General features: G+C 43.5%; 1 protein-coding gene across 1 annotated transcript; it reads right to left on the bottom strand.

Moving 5' to 3' along the window:
* Nucleotides 1-4,338: 4,338 nt before the first annotated feature.
* On the bottom strand, nucleotides 4,339-19,571 carry C10H16orf89 (chromosome 10 C16orf89 homolog). Its single transcript, XM_073361408.1, has 8 exons — nucleotides 19,397-19,571; nucleotides 11,700-11,849; nucleotides 10,736-10,886; nucleotides 10,396-10,513; nucleotides 8,149-8,284; nucleotides 6,750-6,854; nucleotides 5,758-5,841; nucleotides 4,339-4,406 (listed from the first exon to the last, which is right to left on the bottom strand). The coding sequence occupies exons 1-8, from the start codon at nucleotides 19,569-19,571 to the stop codon at nucleotides 4,339-4,341; spliced, it is 987 nt and encodes a 328-aa protein (XP_073217509.1).
* Nucleotides 19,572-20,685: the final 1,114 nt, after the last annotated feature.

The following is a 20,685-nucleotide window of genomic DNA, read 5'->3' as shown; positions in this document are numbered from 1 at the left end:
TATAAAATCGGGATATCTGGTCACCCTACTGTCTCCACTGGAATTCCACACAGGAGGGGCCCTAGCTGTTTTGCCACCCAAGGCACCCTTTGTTTTAGGCACCCTGTTTGCTCAGCCCTAGAATCAGCCCTGATCTCTCATCCCACCACTACCCAAGCCTGCCCCAGGCAAGGGACCCCCTGCAGCACGCCCTGCAGGCTTACGAACTCAGGCTATTACAGACTTGGGGAGGAAGTGAGTTTCAAAAGTCCAGGGCACTAAAGAGATGCCCTACCAGCTGCTTCCTCTCTCATATCAAAGAGGCTTCAGCTCAAGCACCTCTGCTGACTTCAAATGTGGTGTATGTTCTGGGGCCAGAGACAGCCTCTTAGGCACTAAGTGCCCTCGGACCTGCCTTTATAGGCCAAAACAAACATCTTTAGCTCAGTCTGGAAACTAACAAGCAGGCAGTGTCTGTCGTAGTGTGTGGGTTTAATACATAAAACAAGGCACTGCCTGCCAAGTGAGCTGCACCAGCTGCAGGTTTTGAATAGATGTAAGGTGCATCCCCATGCATACCAGGTGACAAAGGCATCCATGACAGCTGGAGGGTCTATATCCAAAAGAAATGGGCATAAACTTCGAGCGCTCCTTTGGTGGGGAGAAGGGCAGACTTGGCTGAGTTAGAGGAAAACACCATGCTCATCTTGCTGGGTTTGCATACAGCTGTTCCTGGGCCTCTCTCACATCCTGGTTCTTCTTTCTTCTCAGAGTCCTGGCTCCCAGAGTCACGACTACACAATGGCAGTATTCACCTTTTCTTTGTACTCTGTCAGCAAATGTCTGTGGGCTGAGAACCAGCATTTTGTGCTTTAGGCAGTACAACCAGTGTCATGCAAGCTGTATGCACAGAGCAAAAGGCTGTAATTAGCCTTGGAACACATGAAACCTCATGACCAGCTCTTTGTGGAATCACCTTTTTGACCTACCCCCATTTAGTGTCTGACCACACACGAGGGCAGCAGAAAGAACAGGCTGTTCAGCCTGAATCACATCTGTGGGTTTTGCTGACACATCTACACCACCCTACTGCTAGTAAAGATGTTCCACTTCTTCCTTAAACCTGGTATTCTCTCTGCCAGTGCCATGGCTGATGTTAAAAGAAGAGGACAAAGCAAACTATTATGCTCTTCCATACTCAAAGGACAATGACGCGCTGTCAGTCTCAAAAGTCATGAGTCAAAATGGAACCCGATGTGAGGCTCAGTAGCATAAAAATGGTTTTATCAGTAGTGCATCATGGCCAGCAACCATTGAACTTCTGAGGTTTGAGATATGCAGGAGATTAGCTTATGATGGCTCATGCTCGTAGCTTGTGTGTTACTGTGTACAGTTCAGCACTAAACGAATGTTAGAACTGTGGCTTCTTGCTTGAGATGCTAACAGAAGCCCTGCTTTGGGTCACATTGAGAATCTTGGCAGTCAGATGCTACTCTGACACACTGGTCTCAATGGCAGACCAGATGGGAAATCTCACAGCCTTCTCTCCTCGGCAGACCTGTTCTTCCTGTTCTAGTGAGACTTCCAGGCCAAAGAGATTTAGATGGGTTCAGAGAAACACCAGAACTTTTGGATGATGCTCCAGTCTGAACACTGTGAGGTTCACCAAGACTAAGTTATGGTCTCCTGGGTGATCATAAATGAAAGAAGCTTTTAAGTTACTTCGGCCACCATATCAACTTCATTTGACAAACACCGTGGGGCATTAATAGAAGAACCAAGATTAATCTCCAGCAGGGGGCTATTAAAGGAAAGGGTTTGTTCTAGAAATGGAGCTGAAAGAACATTTACTTCCCACTGACTTCAGATAGAAATCTGCCTTACAGCACTGCCGCAGAAAGCAGGTGACATACCCAGGCCGATCAATTAAGTAGATCAAAAAGGCCTGTGGAACTAGGAGCATGCTGGTAATGGTGGAATTCACTGAGTCAGGGCAGGCGCTTGCCAGAGTAGATCCCAAGGACTGTTTCCTGGTGCCCCAGTGGCTCACAGTCCAAACATGCTGGAGTAGGGCAGAGGAAAGGTGAGGCATCATGTATGGACATGGAACAGCTACTTTTGGAAAACCCTGCTGGAAATCCGGGTAGTTATCTGACAAAGAAACACTGCACATAAAAATTGGTTCGCTCACACTTCCCATCCTTTCATCAGTACTACCAGACCTTCAACTATAATTGAAGGCCACAGCCTAGTTATATCTCTCCTGAAGAGCAGAGAATGTGAAATGTACATTGCTATATAAGTGCTAAGCAAGAACTAACAAACAGCCACTGCAAATCAAATCCATGTTTATTAACCTAGAATGCTATTTCTACAAAGCAAGTAAAGTGTCAGTAATTTAACAGACTGCTGAAGGTACATATGTATAGAACAGTGGTGCTAAGTTGCAGTCTGGTAGCTCACAGGAGCCTCATTTAATCAGCCATGTGACACAACACAGTTATAATCCAGACAAGGAAACAAATGCAAGAAGCAATTTACCTTATTGTTAAGCAGCGTAAATAACATAAGAAAGTAACTGAATTGTTGGAGACCCCAGGGCATGGCCACTAGTTAAGTCGAGGGGATGGAAGGCCATAAGGGTTGAGGAAGTCTCCCTGCTGAAGGCCTAAGGGCTTCTTCTCAACCCCCCTTAATAGAACTCAGGCCTGGCTGGTTTGAGTAAGCTCTTTTGCTCTTAAAACAATGTTGCAGCCGCAGATAATGCCTTATAGTGTAAGGTATGCTGACGCCAAGCTAAAGATAATAGGAGATAGTTACAAGGCCAGACAGAATGTGCTGGTTGTTTAAGTTTCTAGAAATGCTTGTTAGAGGTTGCAGGAAATAAACATTGTTGTAACCCATATAAGGAAGGCAGAGTATTTGTGCAAAGTTTTAATTGGCTGATGTGTAGTGCAGTAGCATTAAGGAATATAGAAGTGTGTGTAATGACCTGCTTTGGTGTGCAGGATTTGAGAATCTATTCTCCCTGTACCTTGTTTGCAGCTGCAAATAAACTTTTCTGCTTCTCCACCCCGTTGTGATTATTGAGTGAAACACACCGGGTAACGAACCCCTGCTGTTGTTTTGCCTCTCGGCACTGGGTGCCGGCAACAGTAGGATATTATTAGTGGGAATGAAAGCAGATTTCAAAAGAAGAGGCCTCACCGTGGTTGTGTGTGTGTTTATGTGTGCAAGTGCTTGGGGAGGGAAACAGGGCATTGCCCTGAATAAATCTGTTTCTTTATCTTACTTTTCCCTAATTGCAAAAAGGCAATAAGATTCCATTTGAGTAAAAGTTCTGAGCAAATATTCAGGACTTTATTATCTCATTCAGCCCAGCCAGGTTGCCCATACCTATAGTTACCTGTGATCTGCTGGTCAAGGAAACAGAAATTTCATTAAAAAGAAAATTATTAAGAAAAATGTATTTGTTAGCCTCTAAGGTGCCACAAGTCCTCCTTTTCTTTTTGCGGATACAGACTAACACGGCTGCTACTCTGAAACCAGAAATTTCATTGTTACCATGTACTCAGTGGCAGACAATACAGAAATTACTTCCAAGGGTAGCACAATATCGAACATCTTTAGTTACAATGATAGTAAAATAACAAAGAAAAGAATCTTAAGATTCAGCCATTGGGTAACAGAATAGTAACTTAAAGATTGCGCAGCAGTGGGGTCTGCACAGTGGTTTTCTTCACCTTATCCAAGAAACGTGATCTGTTCTGTGCATTGTGTGATGTATCTTATTCAGAGCATGGGCAGCATGTCAAACCAGTCTGCAAAATAGGCCTGAATGCTGACCTCATCTGGTCCATGAAAATATTCCAACATCATAGAATTTAATGGGTCCTGAGGGTGCTCAGCACCTTGCAGGATTGAGGCCCTTAGATAATAAGGTGAGAGCTGCCCATGATAAACAAATTCATCTAACGTCACTGAAGTGGAAGATGATGCATTCAAAGTCAGAAGAGATAAGAGAAGAATTGTCCCCTGTGTGTTCAGTTGTAATGGGAGCTCAGGAGGAAGACTACATTAGGAACTCTTGTTACTGTAATAACCACTGGCCCATTACAGTTTTGAAAACCTGCCAATAAAATCTCCACTGTGCTGCCAAAATAGCACTAGTCAGTGGCAGCGTGATTACAACTTGGCTACCATAGTGGGGTTGCTCAGTGTGTTGCAAGGGTAGATTTTGACTGAAAAGACTACTCCTATTTCATGCTAAAACTGGAGCTGGTATTGCTTCAGGACTAACCAATCATCGCTCTGTGTATGGGAAGTTCCAAGTTGATCATCTGTCACATATTGGCATTTTCAGTAGTAGTAGAGGAATCCCCCCAGTACTCCGACCTCCGTGGCTGTGTTATGAAAGGAACATCCATCTGCGGAGAAAGGTGTTGAACATGGCTTACATGATGCCTACACAGGATGACTTGTATTCCCCTTCTTCATTCCTTATGCATTTGAAAGACCAAGAAGGCCTACTGCTAAATAACAGGACTGGGAGTCAGGACTCCTCTATTCTTTTCCCAGCTCAGCCACTGGCTTAGTGTTTGACTTTGGGAAAGCCAGTGGGGCTCTCTGTGGTCTAGTTTTCATAGCCGTAAGATGGGGACAATGCTACATTCCTACCTCCCAGGAATATTGTGAGGCTAAACTAATGTGTGTAAAGTGCTTTGAGAGCCACAGAGGGAAATCCTTATAAAACTGCAAAGTATTATTAAGAATGTGAAATCATCTGCATTTCTGTGTGAATGGCTTTAGTCAATGAGCCTACGTGCATTTGATAAATGTACAGGATTTCTGAATAGGATATGATCAATTAGAGGAAAAGCTAGCAACCAAGAGGATTAATATTGAAGTTTCTAGATAAGGAAAATAAAAGGCATCATTTCTGGTGTCTGCAGGTGTTAGATACCCTACTGGTAGAATTACAAAATTGTACAGTTTGAGTGCCACTGAAGATCCTTCTCATTAGCTTCTCACGATCTTAAAAATGCTAACTTAGACACAATGGATGGTGTTTACTCCATTACCTCCTACAGATGTTGTATTCATCAAGCCTTTCAAATACACTTTTCTTGACACTTGTGTAGTGAGGTGATATAGAATATACTTTGAGTACTAGTTATTTGTCACTTACTACTCGTGCTGTGGGGATTGTCACCTAACTCACCTACTTCTGCTCCCTAATTATCATAGACTCATAGGACTGGAAGGGACCTCGAGAGGTCATCTAGTCCAGGCCCCTGCACTCAAGGCAGGACTAAGTATTATCTAGACCATCCCTGACAGGTGTTTGTCCAACCTGCTCTTAAAAATCCCCAATGATGGAGATTCCACAGCCTCCCTAGGCAATTTATTCCAGTGCTTAACCACCCTGACAGTAAGGAAGTTTTTCCTAATGTCCAACCTAAACCTCCCTTGCTGCAATTTAAAGGACTCCCAGTCCAATAAAGAGTTTGCAAGATGTCCCAGTGTGAGTATCTTATTCACATGAGTGAATATTTTATTCACATGACTACTTGTGACACTGCCTCTGTTTGTGAACATTCTTGTGGGGGAGAAACAAAGTTGCTTATGCCCATGGGGGAAACAAACAAAGGTGGCTGCAAATATCATAGAAGCAATTTCACCAATTGTGTTTGTGAATGTTCTTGCAGCACACGTCCAGCTCCAATCACAATGAAGCTTATGGGGAGCCCAACACCCGAATGTTTTCACTGGCTTTACCTGCAAACACCTTCTCTCTTCTTTTAACTCTTCTCAATAGTTGCTCTTGGTCTTTCACCCTGGATGGGTGTTCAGAATTCTCATCTGAGAAACAGAAAGATTCCTTTGCATGAAAGATCTAGGGACACAGCAGGATTGTTCTTCTCTAGCATCAAGCACATACATTCTCCTTGAATTATGTATTGCCCGACATAGCTTTTAAGCCACTTCTTCCCATCTTCCCCTCTCGAGGTGCCTTCAGAACACAGGCCTTGGGGAACAAATGCAGAGGTTCCCATTTAAAAGGATACCTTTTAAAGACCTACTGAGGCCTCGTGCTGAATGTAAGATCGTTTATTTGCATTGGCCTTGAGTGTGTAATGGTGCTTTACATACAAATAAAGGTCTGGGTTAAAGGTGTTAAGAGATTACCCTGCTGAAATGCCCTATATTTCTTGTATTTATGTTTCAGATTTAAAAAAAGTTTTATTTATTCTAGGCATTAGAATGAGTAAAAAGAGCTTAATTTCCTATGCCTTCACCTGATTCTGTGATCTGATCCAAAGTACAATAGAGGCAATGGAAGTCCTTCCATTAGTTTTAGGTGAGGCCCCTGCTGCTTACTCCCCTTCTGAAGTCACCGCTCTCTTGTTAGTAACATCACAATTGGCTGCTAAGCAGATGATTATACTGTTACAAACAGAGAAGTGTGATGTCAGCTGAGCAATATGCATCAGGAACATGCTAATGTTAAAAGAACCTATACGATCCAACACAATTCTTGAGCTGAATACGACTCAGTGATTGTAAGCGGCTTTGAACACGGAAAGGGATAAAGATTGTTCTTATTCCACTGGCAAACTATAGAACACATTTCAGACATAAAAAAAGTTTGGGGGCAGAAAGCAATGCTATGAAGCAGCACTTTGATTTGCATTGCTTGCCTCACACTCTTGGATCAAGACCGCTTACAACTTCTGATTTCAAAGGACTAAGTCAAGAGATTCACTCACTGGGCTTCCCAAAGCATCCCTCCTCAGGCTTCTGCCATATGAGAATGGTCTCCAGCCAGCTAGGTTTGTAGAAGTCAGAGAATCCAGACATACCACAGAACATAACTGAGGGGGACATAAATCCACAATTCAGCTATCAAACACTACAGCATCTTTACAAGCTCAGCCTCCAGAAGGAAAGACACTCAAAAATCCTTGGCTAATAGGGTCCATAATCCTGCCATCCAGTCCTATTAGATAGGTGTCAGTTTGACAACTTGTAAGTTCCTCTTCCTTCAGGAGGCCACTCATACAAATAAGAGATTGGGGCAGGAGAGGGATTGTGAAAACTATTAGATTAAATAGTTCAACTCCTGGCCAACGCAAAATTTTTCCCGACAGCATATTTTTCTACTGTCTTTTACCCTTTAGTTTTAAAAGTCCCAAGCAGTATGTCTCCCACCACCATTAAAACCAAAAACCTAATTAGCCTGGGGCTATATAAAAGCCTCAGGGGAGGAAGCCAAAGGGGAGCAGAAAGAAAGGCAAAAGGCAGGGAGTGGAAGTAGGGTGGCAGTTCTCCCCTTCCTCCTGCTTGCATATGATGAAGGGCCAACTGTACATGGTGAAACAGTGGTGGGAACAAGCCTGTGAATAAACTGCACCAGTGAATACTAATTCCAGAGTCGGAGTGATTTTGTGGACTTAGCAGAGGCAGGAGCCAATGAGGCCTTGCCACACTCTGCTACAGATGTCTAAAGACAGGCTTGTAAAACCATGGAGAGGCACCTCAGCAAGTGGTCTAATTTCTAGATGTGCAAAATGCACACTAGAGTCATTGTATGCAATGTTGTTGTAGCTATGTCGCGTCCCAGAATATTAGAGAGACAAGAAGGCTGAGATAATATCTTTTATTGGACCAATTTCTGTTGGTGAGAGAGACAAGCGTTCCAGCTTATAAAGAGCTGAAGAAGAGAGCTTGTCTCTCTCATCAATAGATGTTGGTCCAATAAAAGATATTACCTCACTCACCTTGTCTCTCTAGATTCATTGTCAGACAGCAGCTCTGATTGGCTTCCAGCTGACAATTTATTTAATACTATAGCTTTAGATACATAAATCCCAGAGTTGAAAATATTGGCCTTCAATTTATAGTAATTGTATATAACAGAAGAACGTGAGCTTATTCTACGTGTACATGTCATCCAGCTGCAGTTAGTGAAGAGATGCAGAATGTAAGATACTAGTTAAATAACCCTTCATGAAGCTTTACATGGAGTATGGTTAACTTCTTTAGCATAACTAATATTTGCTGTACCCTTAGGTTAATATTTCATCATTGCTTGGATAAATAGCTTGATTTTATTATCATAAGTCACAATGTGCTCTGCTATTGCTTCACTGGGAATAGGTTACATACTATTTTCCATGAAGAGGTCTCGAGAGGAAAACCTGAACCCAGTACTTTCGATCACCAGGTTTATTTTCATCATGCAAGCACAGAAAATATTCTTGTAATATTGGGCCCTCAGGAACAGACGATCCGAGCAGCCTTTCTAGGTATAGAAGAAAACCAGGGTATTGTATTGCATTTTGTTGTTTTTTTTAAATTTCACATTGGAATAGGGACGGTGAGATCTGATAGTTGTGATTTGCAACTGCAGATGTGATTTTGGACTTAAACACTATGAAATAAGCTAGTCTGAGTATCCCATTCATCAGGAAGTCATCTGCTTGGACTGTGGTCTCTCAATTTATTTAATCTGGGCATCTTTACTAATCCAAAGCGGACAGTGGGGGCACACTTTTCTGCAACCTGGAATGGTATAGACATTGGAAGTACAGAGTGAGCATCAATCCATTGGCACATAGTAATGACAGGTGAGATGATAGCAACTTGTTCTCCTGGCTATCACTCATAATGGTTGCCCAGTGCCTAATTACAGTTGTTTAAATACTGTATAGGTAAAAAATACCAAACAATGAAGTCTTGAAAACTGAAATGTTGAATGAACGATGGTAGTAATGGCAGTGGGGGCTGCCCCCGGTCATCACGATGGCTGCTGTGCCAAGCCTAGGAAAAAGATCCCCACCATGGAGCTCCCTAGCACCGAGTCAAATTTCTTGAAGTAGACACTAGGGAGAGAAATTGCCTAATACTGTAGGTGGAAGGCCGAGTTGTGAAGGTTAGGGGGGAACATTGGATTAAAACATACAGGTGCTTTCCTTGGTGTCTTATGCAGACCTCCAGAATTCAGGGCAACTGTGTGTGAAGGGAGGGCCCTAGAGCCCCTTCGCTGTCATCTGGTTTATTTGTAACTCTAGATCTACCTCAACTTTACAATGCTCAAACCAAGTAACTTGACCCTCTCTTGATTGGTTAGTTAATTTAAACTTCTGTTGCTTTGGGATCCACCCTGTGGTGCAGTGTGCAGGGAGAATGGGTTTACTTCACTGGAGAAAAGGCCTCTTCATTCTTGCTGCTGGGAATTAAGTTTTTTCCCACCTCTCTACCTTCTAAATTTTCCCTCTGCTCACCTCCTGTCTCTCTCTCTCATTATCTTTTTATCACTGACCCCATTGCCTGCCCCCCGCCCCAATCCAGTGGGTCATGCTTTAGGGCTGGTTTTGGATTTAAAAATTGAGATAATTTAGTCTGACAGTCCCATTCAGCAGGGAGCCATCTGCTTGGACTGTGGTCTTTCAACATATTTCATCTGGTATTCTTAAGTAGGCACTCTGGCCAATTTCTGTGTATAGGTTACAAACATAATCCTCCACACATTTGGTGGAATCTCATTCCTCTCTGCCACGTTTTAAGCATCTTCTTGCTGTACATAATCCACTAAAATGATCAGCTGCCTCACAGACAAAACACAGCAGTGGCTGAGCTAGGTAATATGTGGTTCCTGTTTGTCTCCAGACACACACAAATGAGTAACTGAACCAGGTTTCCCTCATCATCCAGGTCTAACTCTGCTATGAGTCTGTATTCCCGGGTCACCTCCTGCCTCCCCACCTCGGACACACACCTGTCCTCTGCCAGATGAGCCCCACTCAAGGTCTTCACCTCTCTTGCCTACATCCAGATACTCCCGCTTCAATTACATTGGAATGAAAACAATATTGGCTGTATTCACCCTAGAACTAAACAAATGGACTACCCTATAGTCTTTCCCTACTGGATCTTCCTCCTTTCCCTCTTAGCTGTTTCTAAAGTCCTTCATAGCTCCTTTCCTAGAGAAACAGATGTTTAATTCTCTGTCTGCAGCTGAAATCCAAAGTACCAGTTTAAGCGGCCAACTTAGAATATGATGGTGTCTCCTGAACAAGTTTGTCCTGTTGCCTCTACACATCTAGTTTGTCCCACATAACTATATTTTGTATGTCCATTTCCTTCCTTCCTTCCTTCCTTCCTTCCTTCCTTCCTTCCTTCCTTCCTTCCTTCCTTCCTTCCTTCCTTATTTCTCTCTGGAGTCATTGTTCCCAAGACCTTCCTTGCCCTCCTGCATATCCAGGTCAGCCTTCTAACTTCCCCTTTCCAACCCTGTCAGAACTGCAGTCAACAAACACTCAGAAAGTCCACCCAGCCACATCCCCATGTTGTATCATGTATATTTTTCCTGTGATAGCTGCTAATCCTCAGGTAACAAAACTTGGCACTTACCATATCTGCAAACATGAAGTAGAAAAGCTGATGTGACAGGGAGTAATCTGAGCATCCAAACTTTGTCATGATGTTCCTACAGGCCCTGGTGACAATGCAGGACTTGCCATTATCTTTCCTGTTGAACAAGCAGGACAATGGTAATGAATAGCTCAAGTGTCTGAAGACAAGACTCCAGTAACTAAATGTAAAGGTGTACTCTCCTCTCAATGCATGTGCAGAAGAGTTGAACTCCCGTTCATCATTTTATGAATGTAAATGCAGGTTAAAGAGGAGGGAAGAAGTGCTCCAGAGAACAGAAGTGGTCAAAGAATATCTCTTGATAAGGAATAAAACCTACCAAGTTCCTAGCAAATATGTAAAGCATTTATCACTCATTTCCTCTGTAAAACAGCTGATGCCGTCAAACATGGAGTAGGCAAGTGAGGAGTTTGTTTGGTTCCACAAATGAGGAAGCATCCAAAAATTTCGTCCTAAAATTGGCTCAAATTCTGAAAGCAAATCAAAGAAGAAAACCCATAAATAATGAAGTGGTAGCAAGGGTGACACATTCCTTGTTATTCAACCTTACTGCCTTCTGCTTTGCATTAGCAATGGTAGAACATTTTGTGGAGGGTTCTCCCTATTGCCAAGGCACTCAGATACATCCCATATGCCTCCATTTAAAGATTTGTGCTTCTGTGTGCTTCTGATGAGCCAGTTACTGTGATGTACTGTACCACAGAATCGTGCATTCTCTTTATGTCCAAAGAAATGGGAACAAGGTTAGTCCTTAAAGTCAGTGATGGCCAGAAACGATTATATGAATCTATTTGGAAGGATTTTGAACCATTATATCTGGGGATGCAATAAATCAATTGCAGAAAAATGTCATTTTTGGTTTTTAACAATAGTTAAAAGGCCATGCACCTGACAGCTCAGAGATGACATAGCTAGGGAAGACATGACATAAGCAGTGGATTTAGTACAAGTGACTTCAAAGAAACCTGTATCAGAGCCTTAGCGAATTTCCCAAGGCTACACAGTAAGCCGGTAGCAGAGCCAGGAACAGCACCCACAAGTTCAGACTCAGTTCCTTTCTAACCACTAAACACCTTCCTTTCCTAAGTGTCTACAGGAATATGATGCACAGCAGATGCCTCTGTCTCTGATAATTATTTGTTCCTATTCAGAAGCTATAGCACCTGCTTCATAAGGCAAAACAGATGGGGAAAACATTTCCGTATAAACACCTCCAGTCTAAATAATAAATGCCCTTTTGCACATACCCCCTCCCCCCCAGAATTGGTACCACTTAGTTTTACTTTTGAAATACTCTGGGTCACTCTGCTCAAGAGAATGAGTCGCTTTTTCAATCAGAGAAGACAACTTCTTCACCAGCCTTTCAACTCGGACCTGCTGAGATAGTAATTCATGTTCTGAGGCCCATTTCTCCAGGGCTCCTTTCAAATGAACTGCAGAAAGAAAGACAATGAGGTTTTGTGTATGATCATAGCCTTCAAGTGCTTTTGTATGTACAATAATAACCTGATTGAACTTGTGACAACGTCTCCACTTGGTTAGCGGGTTCTTCACCCTAGAGTATTATCACACTTGAAGTGAACTGTTCCCCTCCAGTGAATAATCAGTTGGATCCACAAACATATCCCTGTTACCTTGGGAGAAGAAGGGAGGAAACTAAAGCCACATTAAATGGTTGTGATGATCTCTTCAGGGCACTCAGATACCGTAATGAAAAGCATGACATTATTTGGCAGGTGGCACAGTTATACATAGTCTTGCAAGTGTGTGTGTGTGTGTGTGTGTGTGTGTGTGTGTGTGTGCAAGCAAGCAAATGTTCAGTCCTGGGAGGACAAGCTGTGTTCATTTTTGATAATGCAAGATTCTGTGCAGAAGCAGCTGTCCTTGGAGAAGGAGTTGTAGGAGAATTTGCTTTCCAACTTGGGCTCTATTTAGAGTCAACTGTTGCTCCTTGGGAACCAAGCATTGGGGTTGGTCTTAGATTCTTGGAAGGAGGGATTACCCTGCATGCTGTTTGACCATCTCTGTTCCAGGACGTCTATAGGTGGGTAAATAAAACAAGTTATGCTTAGAATATATCCAGAGTCCATATCACTGGTTTCTACTCCACTGGGAAGCTGATCTGAAATGCCCCAGACATCCCCTTCCATACAGAGGAGGGATGCTACTAAAGTCAAAACAGGACACTGGTGTTTGAAAGTAGAATCAACACTCTAAATGCTTAGACAGAGAGAGAAAGACAAACTGTTAATGCCCTGTAACACATTCAAGGATTTATTGCTGCCAGAAGCTTTCAATCTGCCTCATAGATAGGGCAGCCTAGACTCACACTTGTTCCTTTGGTGGGAGCAGTGTCAAGGGTCAGAAAAGACATGGTAACATTTCGGGTATCTGAAGGAATTGGTAAGGCCCCATTGTCTAAATGCAACTTTAATGGCACCCTCATACCACAGCGACTGATTCCCTGGGAGCTGGTGACAGGCAGCGCCATCCACTAAAAGAACAATTGGTGTCAGTCCTAGTCCCCCAGTGTCTTTCAATCCACACCCACCTGCAAGTCAGCTAATAGCAGAACGGTAGCCCATTGCAGTACCATCTTCCTGGGCAGAATGTCCTGTGCATAGCTTCTGGATGAGTGACGGCCTGTGAGAAGAATCCGGACTTCCCAGCCACAATGACAGCCAAGGTCCATGACTGTCAGGAAGCATTAATGTCTCATATGGGGAAGGCAGTGTTGCCAACTCTTGGGTTTTTTATTTTTAAAGCCCTACCTCCTGAAGTCATGGTATTACATGAGGCCCACAGAGCAGAAGGCAGGGAAAAAAGGAAATAATATATATCATCTAAAATCTCAAGATTTTAAAGCAAAATCTCGTGATTTTTTGAGGATCTGACTGACATTTTTTGAACACTTGGGGTTAGCACTGCTGGGAAATAAGATGCCTCCAAACTCTCATTTTCTGTGCTACCTACAAAAGCCTTGACAAGGGTTAGGCTTCTGGTGTGCACAGCCCACTGCCGATCATGCTGATCCATATTGTCTCATCATTCACTTGTACTCCCTTGTCTGACTGTATCCATCTGTTGTCTCTTGTCTTATACTTGGATTGTAAGCCCCTTTTGGGGCATGGCCCATCTTTTGGTTCTGTGTTTGTACAGCACCTAGCACAATGGAATTATGGTTCATGATGCCAATGTATTTAAAAGGGCTACAGAGATGATCCTGGCATTTACAGGCTGGTAAGCCTGACTTCAATACCGGGGAAACTGGTTGAAACTACAGTAAAGAACAAAATTGTTGGACACATAGATGAACATAATTTGTTGGGGAAGAGTCAACATGTTTTTTGTAAAGGGAAATCATGCCTCAGCAATCTACTAGAATTCTTTGAGGGGGTCAACAAGCATGTGGACAAGGGAGATCCAGTGGATATAGTAGTGTACTTAGATTTTCAGAAAGCCTTTGACAAGATCCCTCACCATTGTCACCAAAGGTTTTTAAGCAAAGTAAGCTGTGATGGGATAAGAGGGAAGGTCCTCTCATGGATTGGTAACTGGTTAAAAGATAGGAAACAAAGGGTAGGAATAAATGGTCAGTTTTCAGAATGGAAAGAGGTCAATAGTGGTGTCCCCCAGGGGTCTGTACTGGGCCCAGTCCTATTCAACATATTCATAAATGATGTGGAAAAAGGGGTAAATAGTGAGGTGGCAAAATTTGCAGATGATACAAAATTGCTCAACATAGTTAAATCGCAGGCAGACTGTGAAGAGCTATAAAAGGATCTCTCAAAACTGGGTGACTGGGCAACAAAATGGCAGATGACATTCAGTGTTGATAAATGCAAAGAAATGCACATTGGAAAACATAATCCCAACTATACCTATAAAATGATGTGGTCTAAATTAGCTGTTACCACTCAAGAAAGAGATCTTGGAGTCATTGTGTATAGTTCTCTGAAAACATCCACTCAGTGTGCAGCAGCAGTCAAAAAAGCGAACAGAATGTTGGGAATCATTAAGAAAGGGATAGATAATAAGACAGAAAATATCATATTGCCTCCATATAAATCCATGGTATGCCCACATCTTGAATACTGCAGATGTGGTCGTCCCATCTCAAAAAAGATATACTGGAATTGGAAAACGTTCAGAAAAGGGAAACAAGAATGATTAGGGGTATGGAACGGCTTCCGTATGAGGAATGATTAATAAGACTGAAACTTTTCAGCCTGTAAAAGAGACAACTAAGAGGGCATATGATAGAGATCTATAAAATCATGATTGGTGTGGAGAAAGTAAATAAGGAAGTGTTATTTACCCCTTCTCATAACACAAGAACTAGAAGTCACTCAATGAAATTAATAGGCAGCAGGTTTAAAACAAACAAAAGGAAGTATTTTTTCACACAACGCACAGTCAACCTGTGGAACTCCTTGCCAGAGGATGTTGTGAAGGCCAAGACTATTACAGGGTTCAAAAAAGAACTAGATAAGTTCATGGAGGATAGGTCCATCAATGGCTATTAGCCAGGATGGGCAGGGATGGTGTCCCCAGCCTCTGTTTGCCAGAAGGTGGGAATGGGCAACAGGGGGTGGATCACTTGATGATTACCTGTTCTGTTAATTTCCCCTGGGGCACCTGGCATTGGCCACTGTTGAAAGACAGGATACTGGGCTTGATGGACCTTTCGTCTGACCCAGTATGGCCACTCTTATGTTCTTATGACTAGTACTCTTGGTGCTACGATAATAGAAATAATAATAATAAATAATAATGCCAATCAGCCTTAAACAAGAGATGGTAGGCCTTTGTTCAAGAAGCCATCACTTGACATTAATATCCTTGCCAATTACTGCACCATCTCAAGGCTTTCCTTTTGGAGGAAGGCTATACAGGCTGTGCTTGGGCAGATCTGGATTCTTCCAGTCAGATCCTTACCAATATGGTTTCAGGTCTATGTATAATATGGAAATCGTTGTGCAGGTAAAAGATATGTTAATGGCCGCTTCTTGAGCAGGGAGGCTGGACTAGCCAAACAGAGTCCACATGGAAAAAAAGGAGAGTTTGTCAGTTGTCAAAAAAATCCCTGTATTGCTCAAGGGCTCTCCTGTGCCACTGAAGCATGTAGGGGCTGATCAAACAGCTGCAAAATGGTAGATAAACACCAGCTTGTATATACATATATAAGCTAACAGAATGAGGGTGTGCTGCCAACATTCTAACCCCCCTGGGCCATTACCAGCTGTCTATTACCAATACACACTTTCATTCTGTTAGCCTATCTAGCCATATATAAATAACCCAGTGGGTTCAAACTCATCCTGTGATGATGGCAAAATGCATTTTTAATTAGGGTTTGACCGCAGTCCCTATAAAAGAAGCATAAAATCACCTTTCTGTTTTTCTTTCTTCACTCTGTTTCAAAGATTCTTTGTGACTTGCTTTTCTCTCTAAACCCCCCACCTCCCCACACCTCTATGATCCTCCCTGATGACCAGCTGGAACAGAACCCCCCTCCCTGTCTGTTGTGTATTCTCTTCCTGCACACTCTCCTCACTTTGTTCAGCCCACCTACTCTGTATCCCTCTCCTGGATCTTTTGGTCTCACCTTTCCCCTCTTTTGCGTGTAAGCAGAGTCAGGATGGGCTCCACTCTGACATCTTGTGGTGAGGTGTGGCAAGTTGTGGAAAAGAACTTCAGGGGCTGATCTCATTTGCATAGGTACACCCACCCCACCTAGAATGAGGCTATAACTACCCAAATGGTCACTTTGGCTGTTGTGCCCCAGTGTCTCTGTTATTGGGGCGGGAAGAATAAATTGTTATTACCCTGATTATGGGAACTGTGCTTGGAACTGTACTTGGCCTTTTGTTATGATGAAGGGACTCATCATCTACTGAGTAGCACTCGCTAGGCAAGGGACATGGGTTCCAAAACTCTGTGACTTGAGACAGGTATTAGTACCTGGTGGTGTGGGCCCCCTTGTGAGGGCCTGAAGCACCAATTGCATCTCTGTCTCTCTCCACTGTGGAATGTCAGAGCTAATTTTGGGTCTATTAAGAGTCTTACTACAGGTACTGTGCTGCATTCACTTTGGCCTTATGGTGCACCAGCACTAAGGCTCCCACTACTATGAGCTGAAATCACTGAGCACTGTGTCAAGTAGGGGGGAGCCAGAAGATCTAGAGTGTAGCGGTGCTGTTCGTGGATAGGCTGGCAGAGTGTTCGTGAGATGGCGAGGTGAGCAGAGCTGTTCATGAGATGGCGAGCTGTGCAGAGCGGAGCCGGTCGTGAGACAGCGGTGTGTTCGTGAGACGGCGAGCTGAGCAGAGCTGTTCGTGTGAGACGGCGAGCTGTGCAGAGTGGAGCCGGTCGTGGTGGAGCAGAGCCGTTCGTGAGACAGCGTAGCAGAGTAGAGCCCTGTGGGGCAGTCAGCTTCAGGACACGTAAGGTGCCCCTTACCTCTTTCCCCCACACACAGGCACATTTTAGCCAGACTGGGGAGTAACACTATGCAGATGAACTTTTGAACTCTGGGGCTGGACTTTTTGGACTTTGGGTGATTTGTGGATTGCTGGACTCAAGAGATGTTTGGGTTCTGGGACTCAAGAACCTGAGGGAAAGGATGTGGCCCAATTTGCTGGGGTGGGTCTTTGCTCATGGTTTGGTTAATGAACACTAGTTGTGGTGTTTCCCCAATTTAATGCTGATGTCGTTTACCTCATGTTATTAAAGATTCTCTACTACACCGAGACTCTGTGCTTGCGAGAGGGGAAGTATTGCCTCTTTGAGGCGCCCAGGTGGTGTGTAAGATTTTCCCAGGTCACTGGGTGGGGGCTCGAGCCAGCTTTGCATTTGCTTTGATGAGAGGGAACCCCTGTGTACTGAACCCGGCCCTTGCTGCTATCAACTTGGCCTGGCAGAAGGGTTACATGCATCTCCCTCCCCTAGATTCTTACCTCTCCTCCCTCTCTCCATTTGGCTTCCTATCTCTTTTTGTTTCTCCACTGATCTGTTTTTCTTGCCTTTCCTTCCCCTTTTACTCTCCCACTCCCCTCTGCTCTCGCTTGTCTCTCTTCCCACTGTTGTTTGGGTTTCACAGCAAAGCTTACTGCAGTCAGTCTGCAGCTGCTCAGCTCTTGTGAGAGCAACCAGCTGGAATCTTCTACAGTGGAATAAAGTCTCAGAAATGAGGCCGCCTCATCAGAGCCAACAACAAAGAGTGCTGGGAATTAAACTGGGAGAAAGGTATCAAACCTGAGCTGCAAGGTGTGAATCTGGTTCTGAATTTCTCTATAATTCAGGGTTGTCTGGACCTTGGATTTTGGTATGACCCATTGGAGAGATGGCTCTAGATTTGGGATCCTTTTGCAAAGTTTCCCAAAGTTTTGGTTTGTTTAGCTCCTGTTTTGATTTGGAATCATCATATAATTTTCATTATATTCCTTCTGTAGGCTTCTAGCTGGGGTAGTTTTACAGTTTGAGACCCCCTTATGGACCACTAATGAGACACCATGGTACTCTTCCGCTAATGTGATCAACCAGTGGTTCTGCCATTAATCATCAGAGCATAGCACCACTGAGGGGTGGCACTCTCAGGTGTACTTTGCCTTCCTGAGATACCTCTGCTCTTCATCCCATGCTCTGTAGACAGAGTGTAAGAGTCAGTTCACACAGAGCTCTGAGCAGAGGACCGAGTACAGAGGTGACACAAGATTGGCTGGGTTTCAGAAAAGCACCTCTGGTTGTCTATCATCATGTTAGCAGGATAAATGTTATCTTAGCAACAATCCGTAAGCCCCCCTCTCCATCCCTTCCAAAAACTTCATCCTGCCAAAACCAGAAGGGTTGTCATGACTCATGCACTTCATGGTCCCTTATGGGCCCATATTTTGCTATCCTGTGATGCTGGGCTATTGTTGCTTCACTTAAATTCCCCACACAGCTGCTGTCACTGACAAGCCAAGCAGCACCACAGATATTCTCACTTATTACTGGCTGAAAGCAGTTTTTTTTTTTTAAAGCAAACATAAAGTCAGTAAGTGCAGCACTCGGGATCAAGAAATGCAAACACTATGACTGATTTGCTGTTGAGCTCTGTTCATGCCCGAATTATGAGCCAGATTCTGATTTAATACTTGGATAAATCTACTGACTTCATAAAATCATAGAATATCAGGGTTGGAAGGGACCTCAGGAGGTCATCTAGTCCAACCCCCTGCTCAAAGTGGAGTTCAGTGGAGTTACTCCTGATTTACACTAATATGAGAGTAAAATCTGACCCAAGTATGGACCAGATCCTAGCCCCCTGCAGAAGATGGTTGGCACGCATCCACAGGCATACAGTGGATACATAGGTTAGTCAGTCAGCATAGATAGCTCTACAACTTCTTCTCCTAGCCTCTGTCCTCCTATCTCTGGGCAAGTGGGTATTTGGGGAAAGGGTCATGGCCAGAACACTGCTTTGATCCCCAACCACCAGCATGGTCGTGGGGTGGCACTGCATCTGGGTGCAATACAGAGCAGTAATACTGGCTGCTTCAACTTGCCCTAGCCCTACAATCTTGGAAGCATACAGCTGATGTTCATCTACCTTTGCCTCATCCCTGTTGGTCCTGCCAGAGGAGTATAATATCCAGTATCATCAAGTAGATGAAATATTCTTTCTTCTGCACATTTCATCCTATTTCCCCCTCAAACATGACAAAAACAAGCTGTGACACCTTTTAAAAATGACAATAACCTGTGCTTCCCTAAGGACATCTGCTCAATACAAAGGACAGCTGGAGTACTGCTGTTTTCTTTTAATTTGAGAAACTGATCATTCCAAAATAATTTAAATGGGTGTAAATGTATAAATTGAGAGCCCTTTAATGGTGCTATCAGGAACAAAGGCTTGTTAATAAAAACAGTAATTTTAAAGGAGAGGGTTTCATATCAGGGTAGTATGACATTTATAAAAGCAATTGAGTTTCAGTACCTTGCAAAACACGAAATCCCAACACTGCATCTAAATTGATGTCCCTGTATTTATTTGTCAGGAAGAAAGTTGTTTTCTCTAGAGCAGAAACGATAATGCTCCTCATATCAGCCTCACTTTTTGACAGATCAGACTTAAAGAGAAAAATCAGCAGCAAACAAACAGGGAACGACATTTCTGCTTTGCTAGTTTGCTTGGAGAAGATTGTGCAACTCAGAAGACGTCAGTTGTTCACTGCTGTGCTGGGTGACTGGTAGTTTTCCCTTCCCAGCTTAACTATTTTAAGTGCGCTATGGTCTCAGTGAACATACGCCTGGGCCAGCACAAGGGGAAGGAGAGGGGCATGTGTGGTATTTGGAGATAGGGGACAGAGAGGAGGGCATGTGATAGACTGGGCTGGCCCCCAACTGGTATAAGATGTTTGGATCTTATTTCAATGATGGAAGTTAGAGTAGCAGGGGGCCTACTCCAACTTCCAAAACAGCTGGGTGGTTGAGGGATCAGAAAACAGCAACCGACTCACTCACACCACCACTCTGCACTCAGGTGCTGGGGAGACTTGGCCCCTGCATTCAACCATTCTTACTGTTGCTTGGCCATTCCATTCACCTTCAACCTTCCTTGCCACAGCTGTAACATGCTGTGATGTGTTCCATTATGCTTTTGTGCAAACAGCCTGGTACAGAAAATGAAGTGTGTGTTTTTTTATTACTGGGGGGTGGGGTGGGAGGGAAGAGAATCCAATCAAATTTCTGTCCAGTAAATGTGATCGCCCCAGCAGCCTCCCAACCAAGTATTCACCAGCTTCAACGCTGCTTTGCTTCTAAGATCTGACATGTAGTAAGGTTGCTTATCGTTGCAAATTATTGTATAGATTACAAAAACAAAAAACTGCCTTCTATATGACCAGCAGATTTCTAAACCAAGGATTTTTAAACAGGATTAGAATGTCAAGAGGGATAAATTCAGAATACTTTCAGAAAGGCAGAGGTCGATGGAGCATTTACTGGTTTCAGCAGAGAGCTGGTTGGTCACATGCTGCTGGTTCCACTTTCTTATTTCTGGCAGCTAAATCACATTTAAAGGTGTTAAAAGTACATTACTTTCCTAATATGACTTTCCCAGGTGAGCAATTGCTGCAGTACCCACAGCAATGGTTTGTGAATGAGAGGGGAGCTGGCTCCATGAGTCTGTGTATTAGCATGTGGTTCACACTATGAAGGGGTTTGTGAATCCCTTCTATACAGGTATATATGAATCCATTTGGTTCTGTGCATTCCCTGAAAAGC

The sequence above is a fragment of the Lepidochelys kempii genome, chromosome 10 (genome assembly GCF_965140285.1).
Source record: "Lepidochelys kempii isolate rLepKem1 chromosome 10, rLepKem1.hap1, whole genome shotgun sequence".
NCBI classification, from domain to species: domain Eukaryota; kingdom Metazoa; phylum Chordata; order Testudines; family Cheloniidae; genus Lepidochelys; species Lepidochelys kempii.
This window is presented reverse-complemented; position numbering and strand designations above follow the sequence as displayed.

Excerpts from the sequence above, each read along its gene's own strand:
- C10H16orf89 (XM_073361408.1), bottom strand. The coding sequence starts at position 19,571 with ATGTCGTTCCCTGTTTGTTTGCTGCTGATTTTTCTCTTTAAGTCTGAT. Across the intron at positions 10,514-10,735 it reads ACATATTTGCTAGGAACTTG|GAAAGATAATGGCAAGTCCT; the intron begins GTAGGTTTTATT and ends CTTGTTCAACAG. Across the intron at positions 8,285-10,395 it reads ACTTCATGTTTGCAGATATG|AAAGGCTGCTCGGATCGTCT; the intron begins GTAAGTGCCAAG and ends TTCTATACCTAG.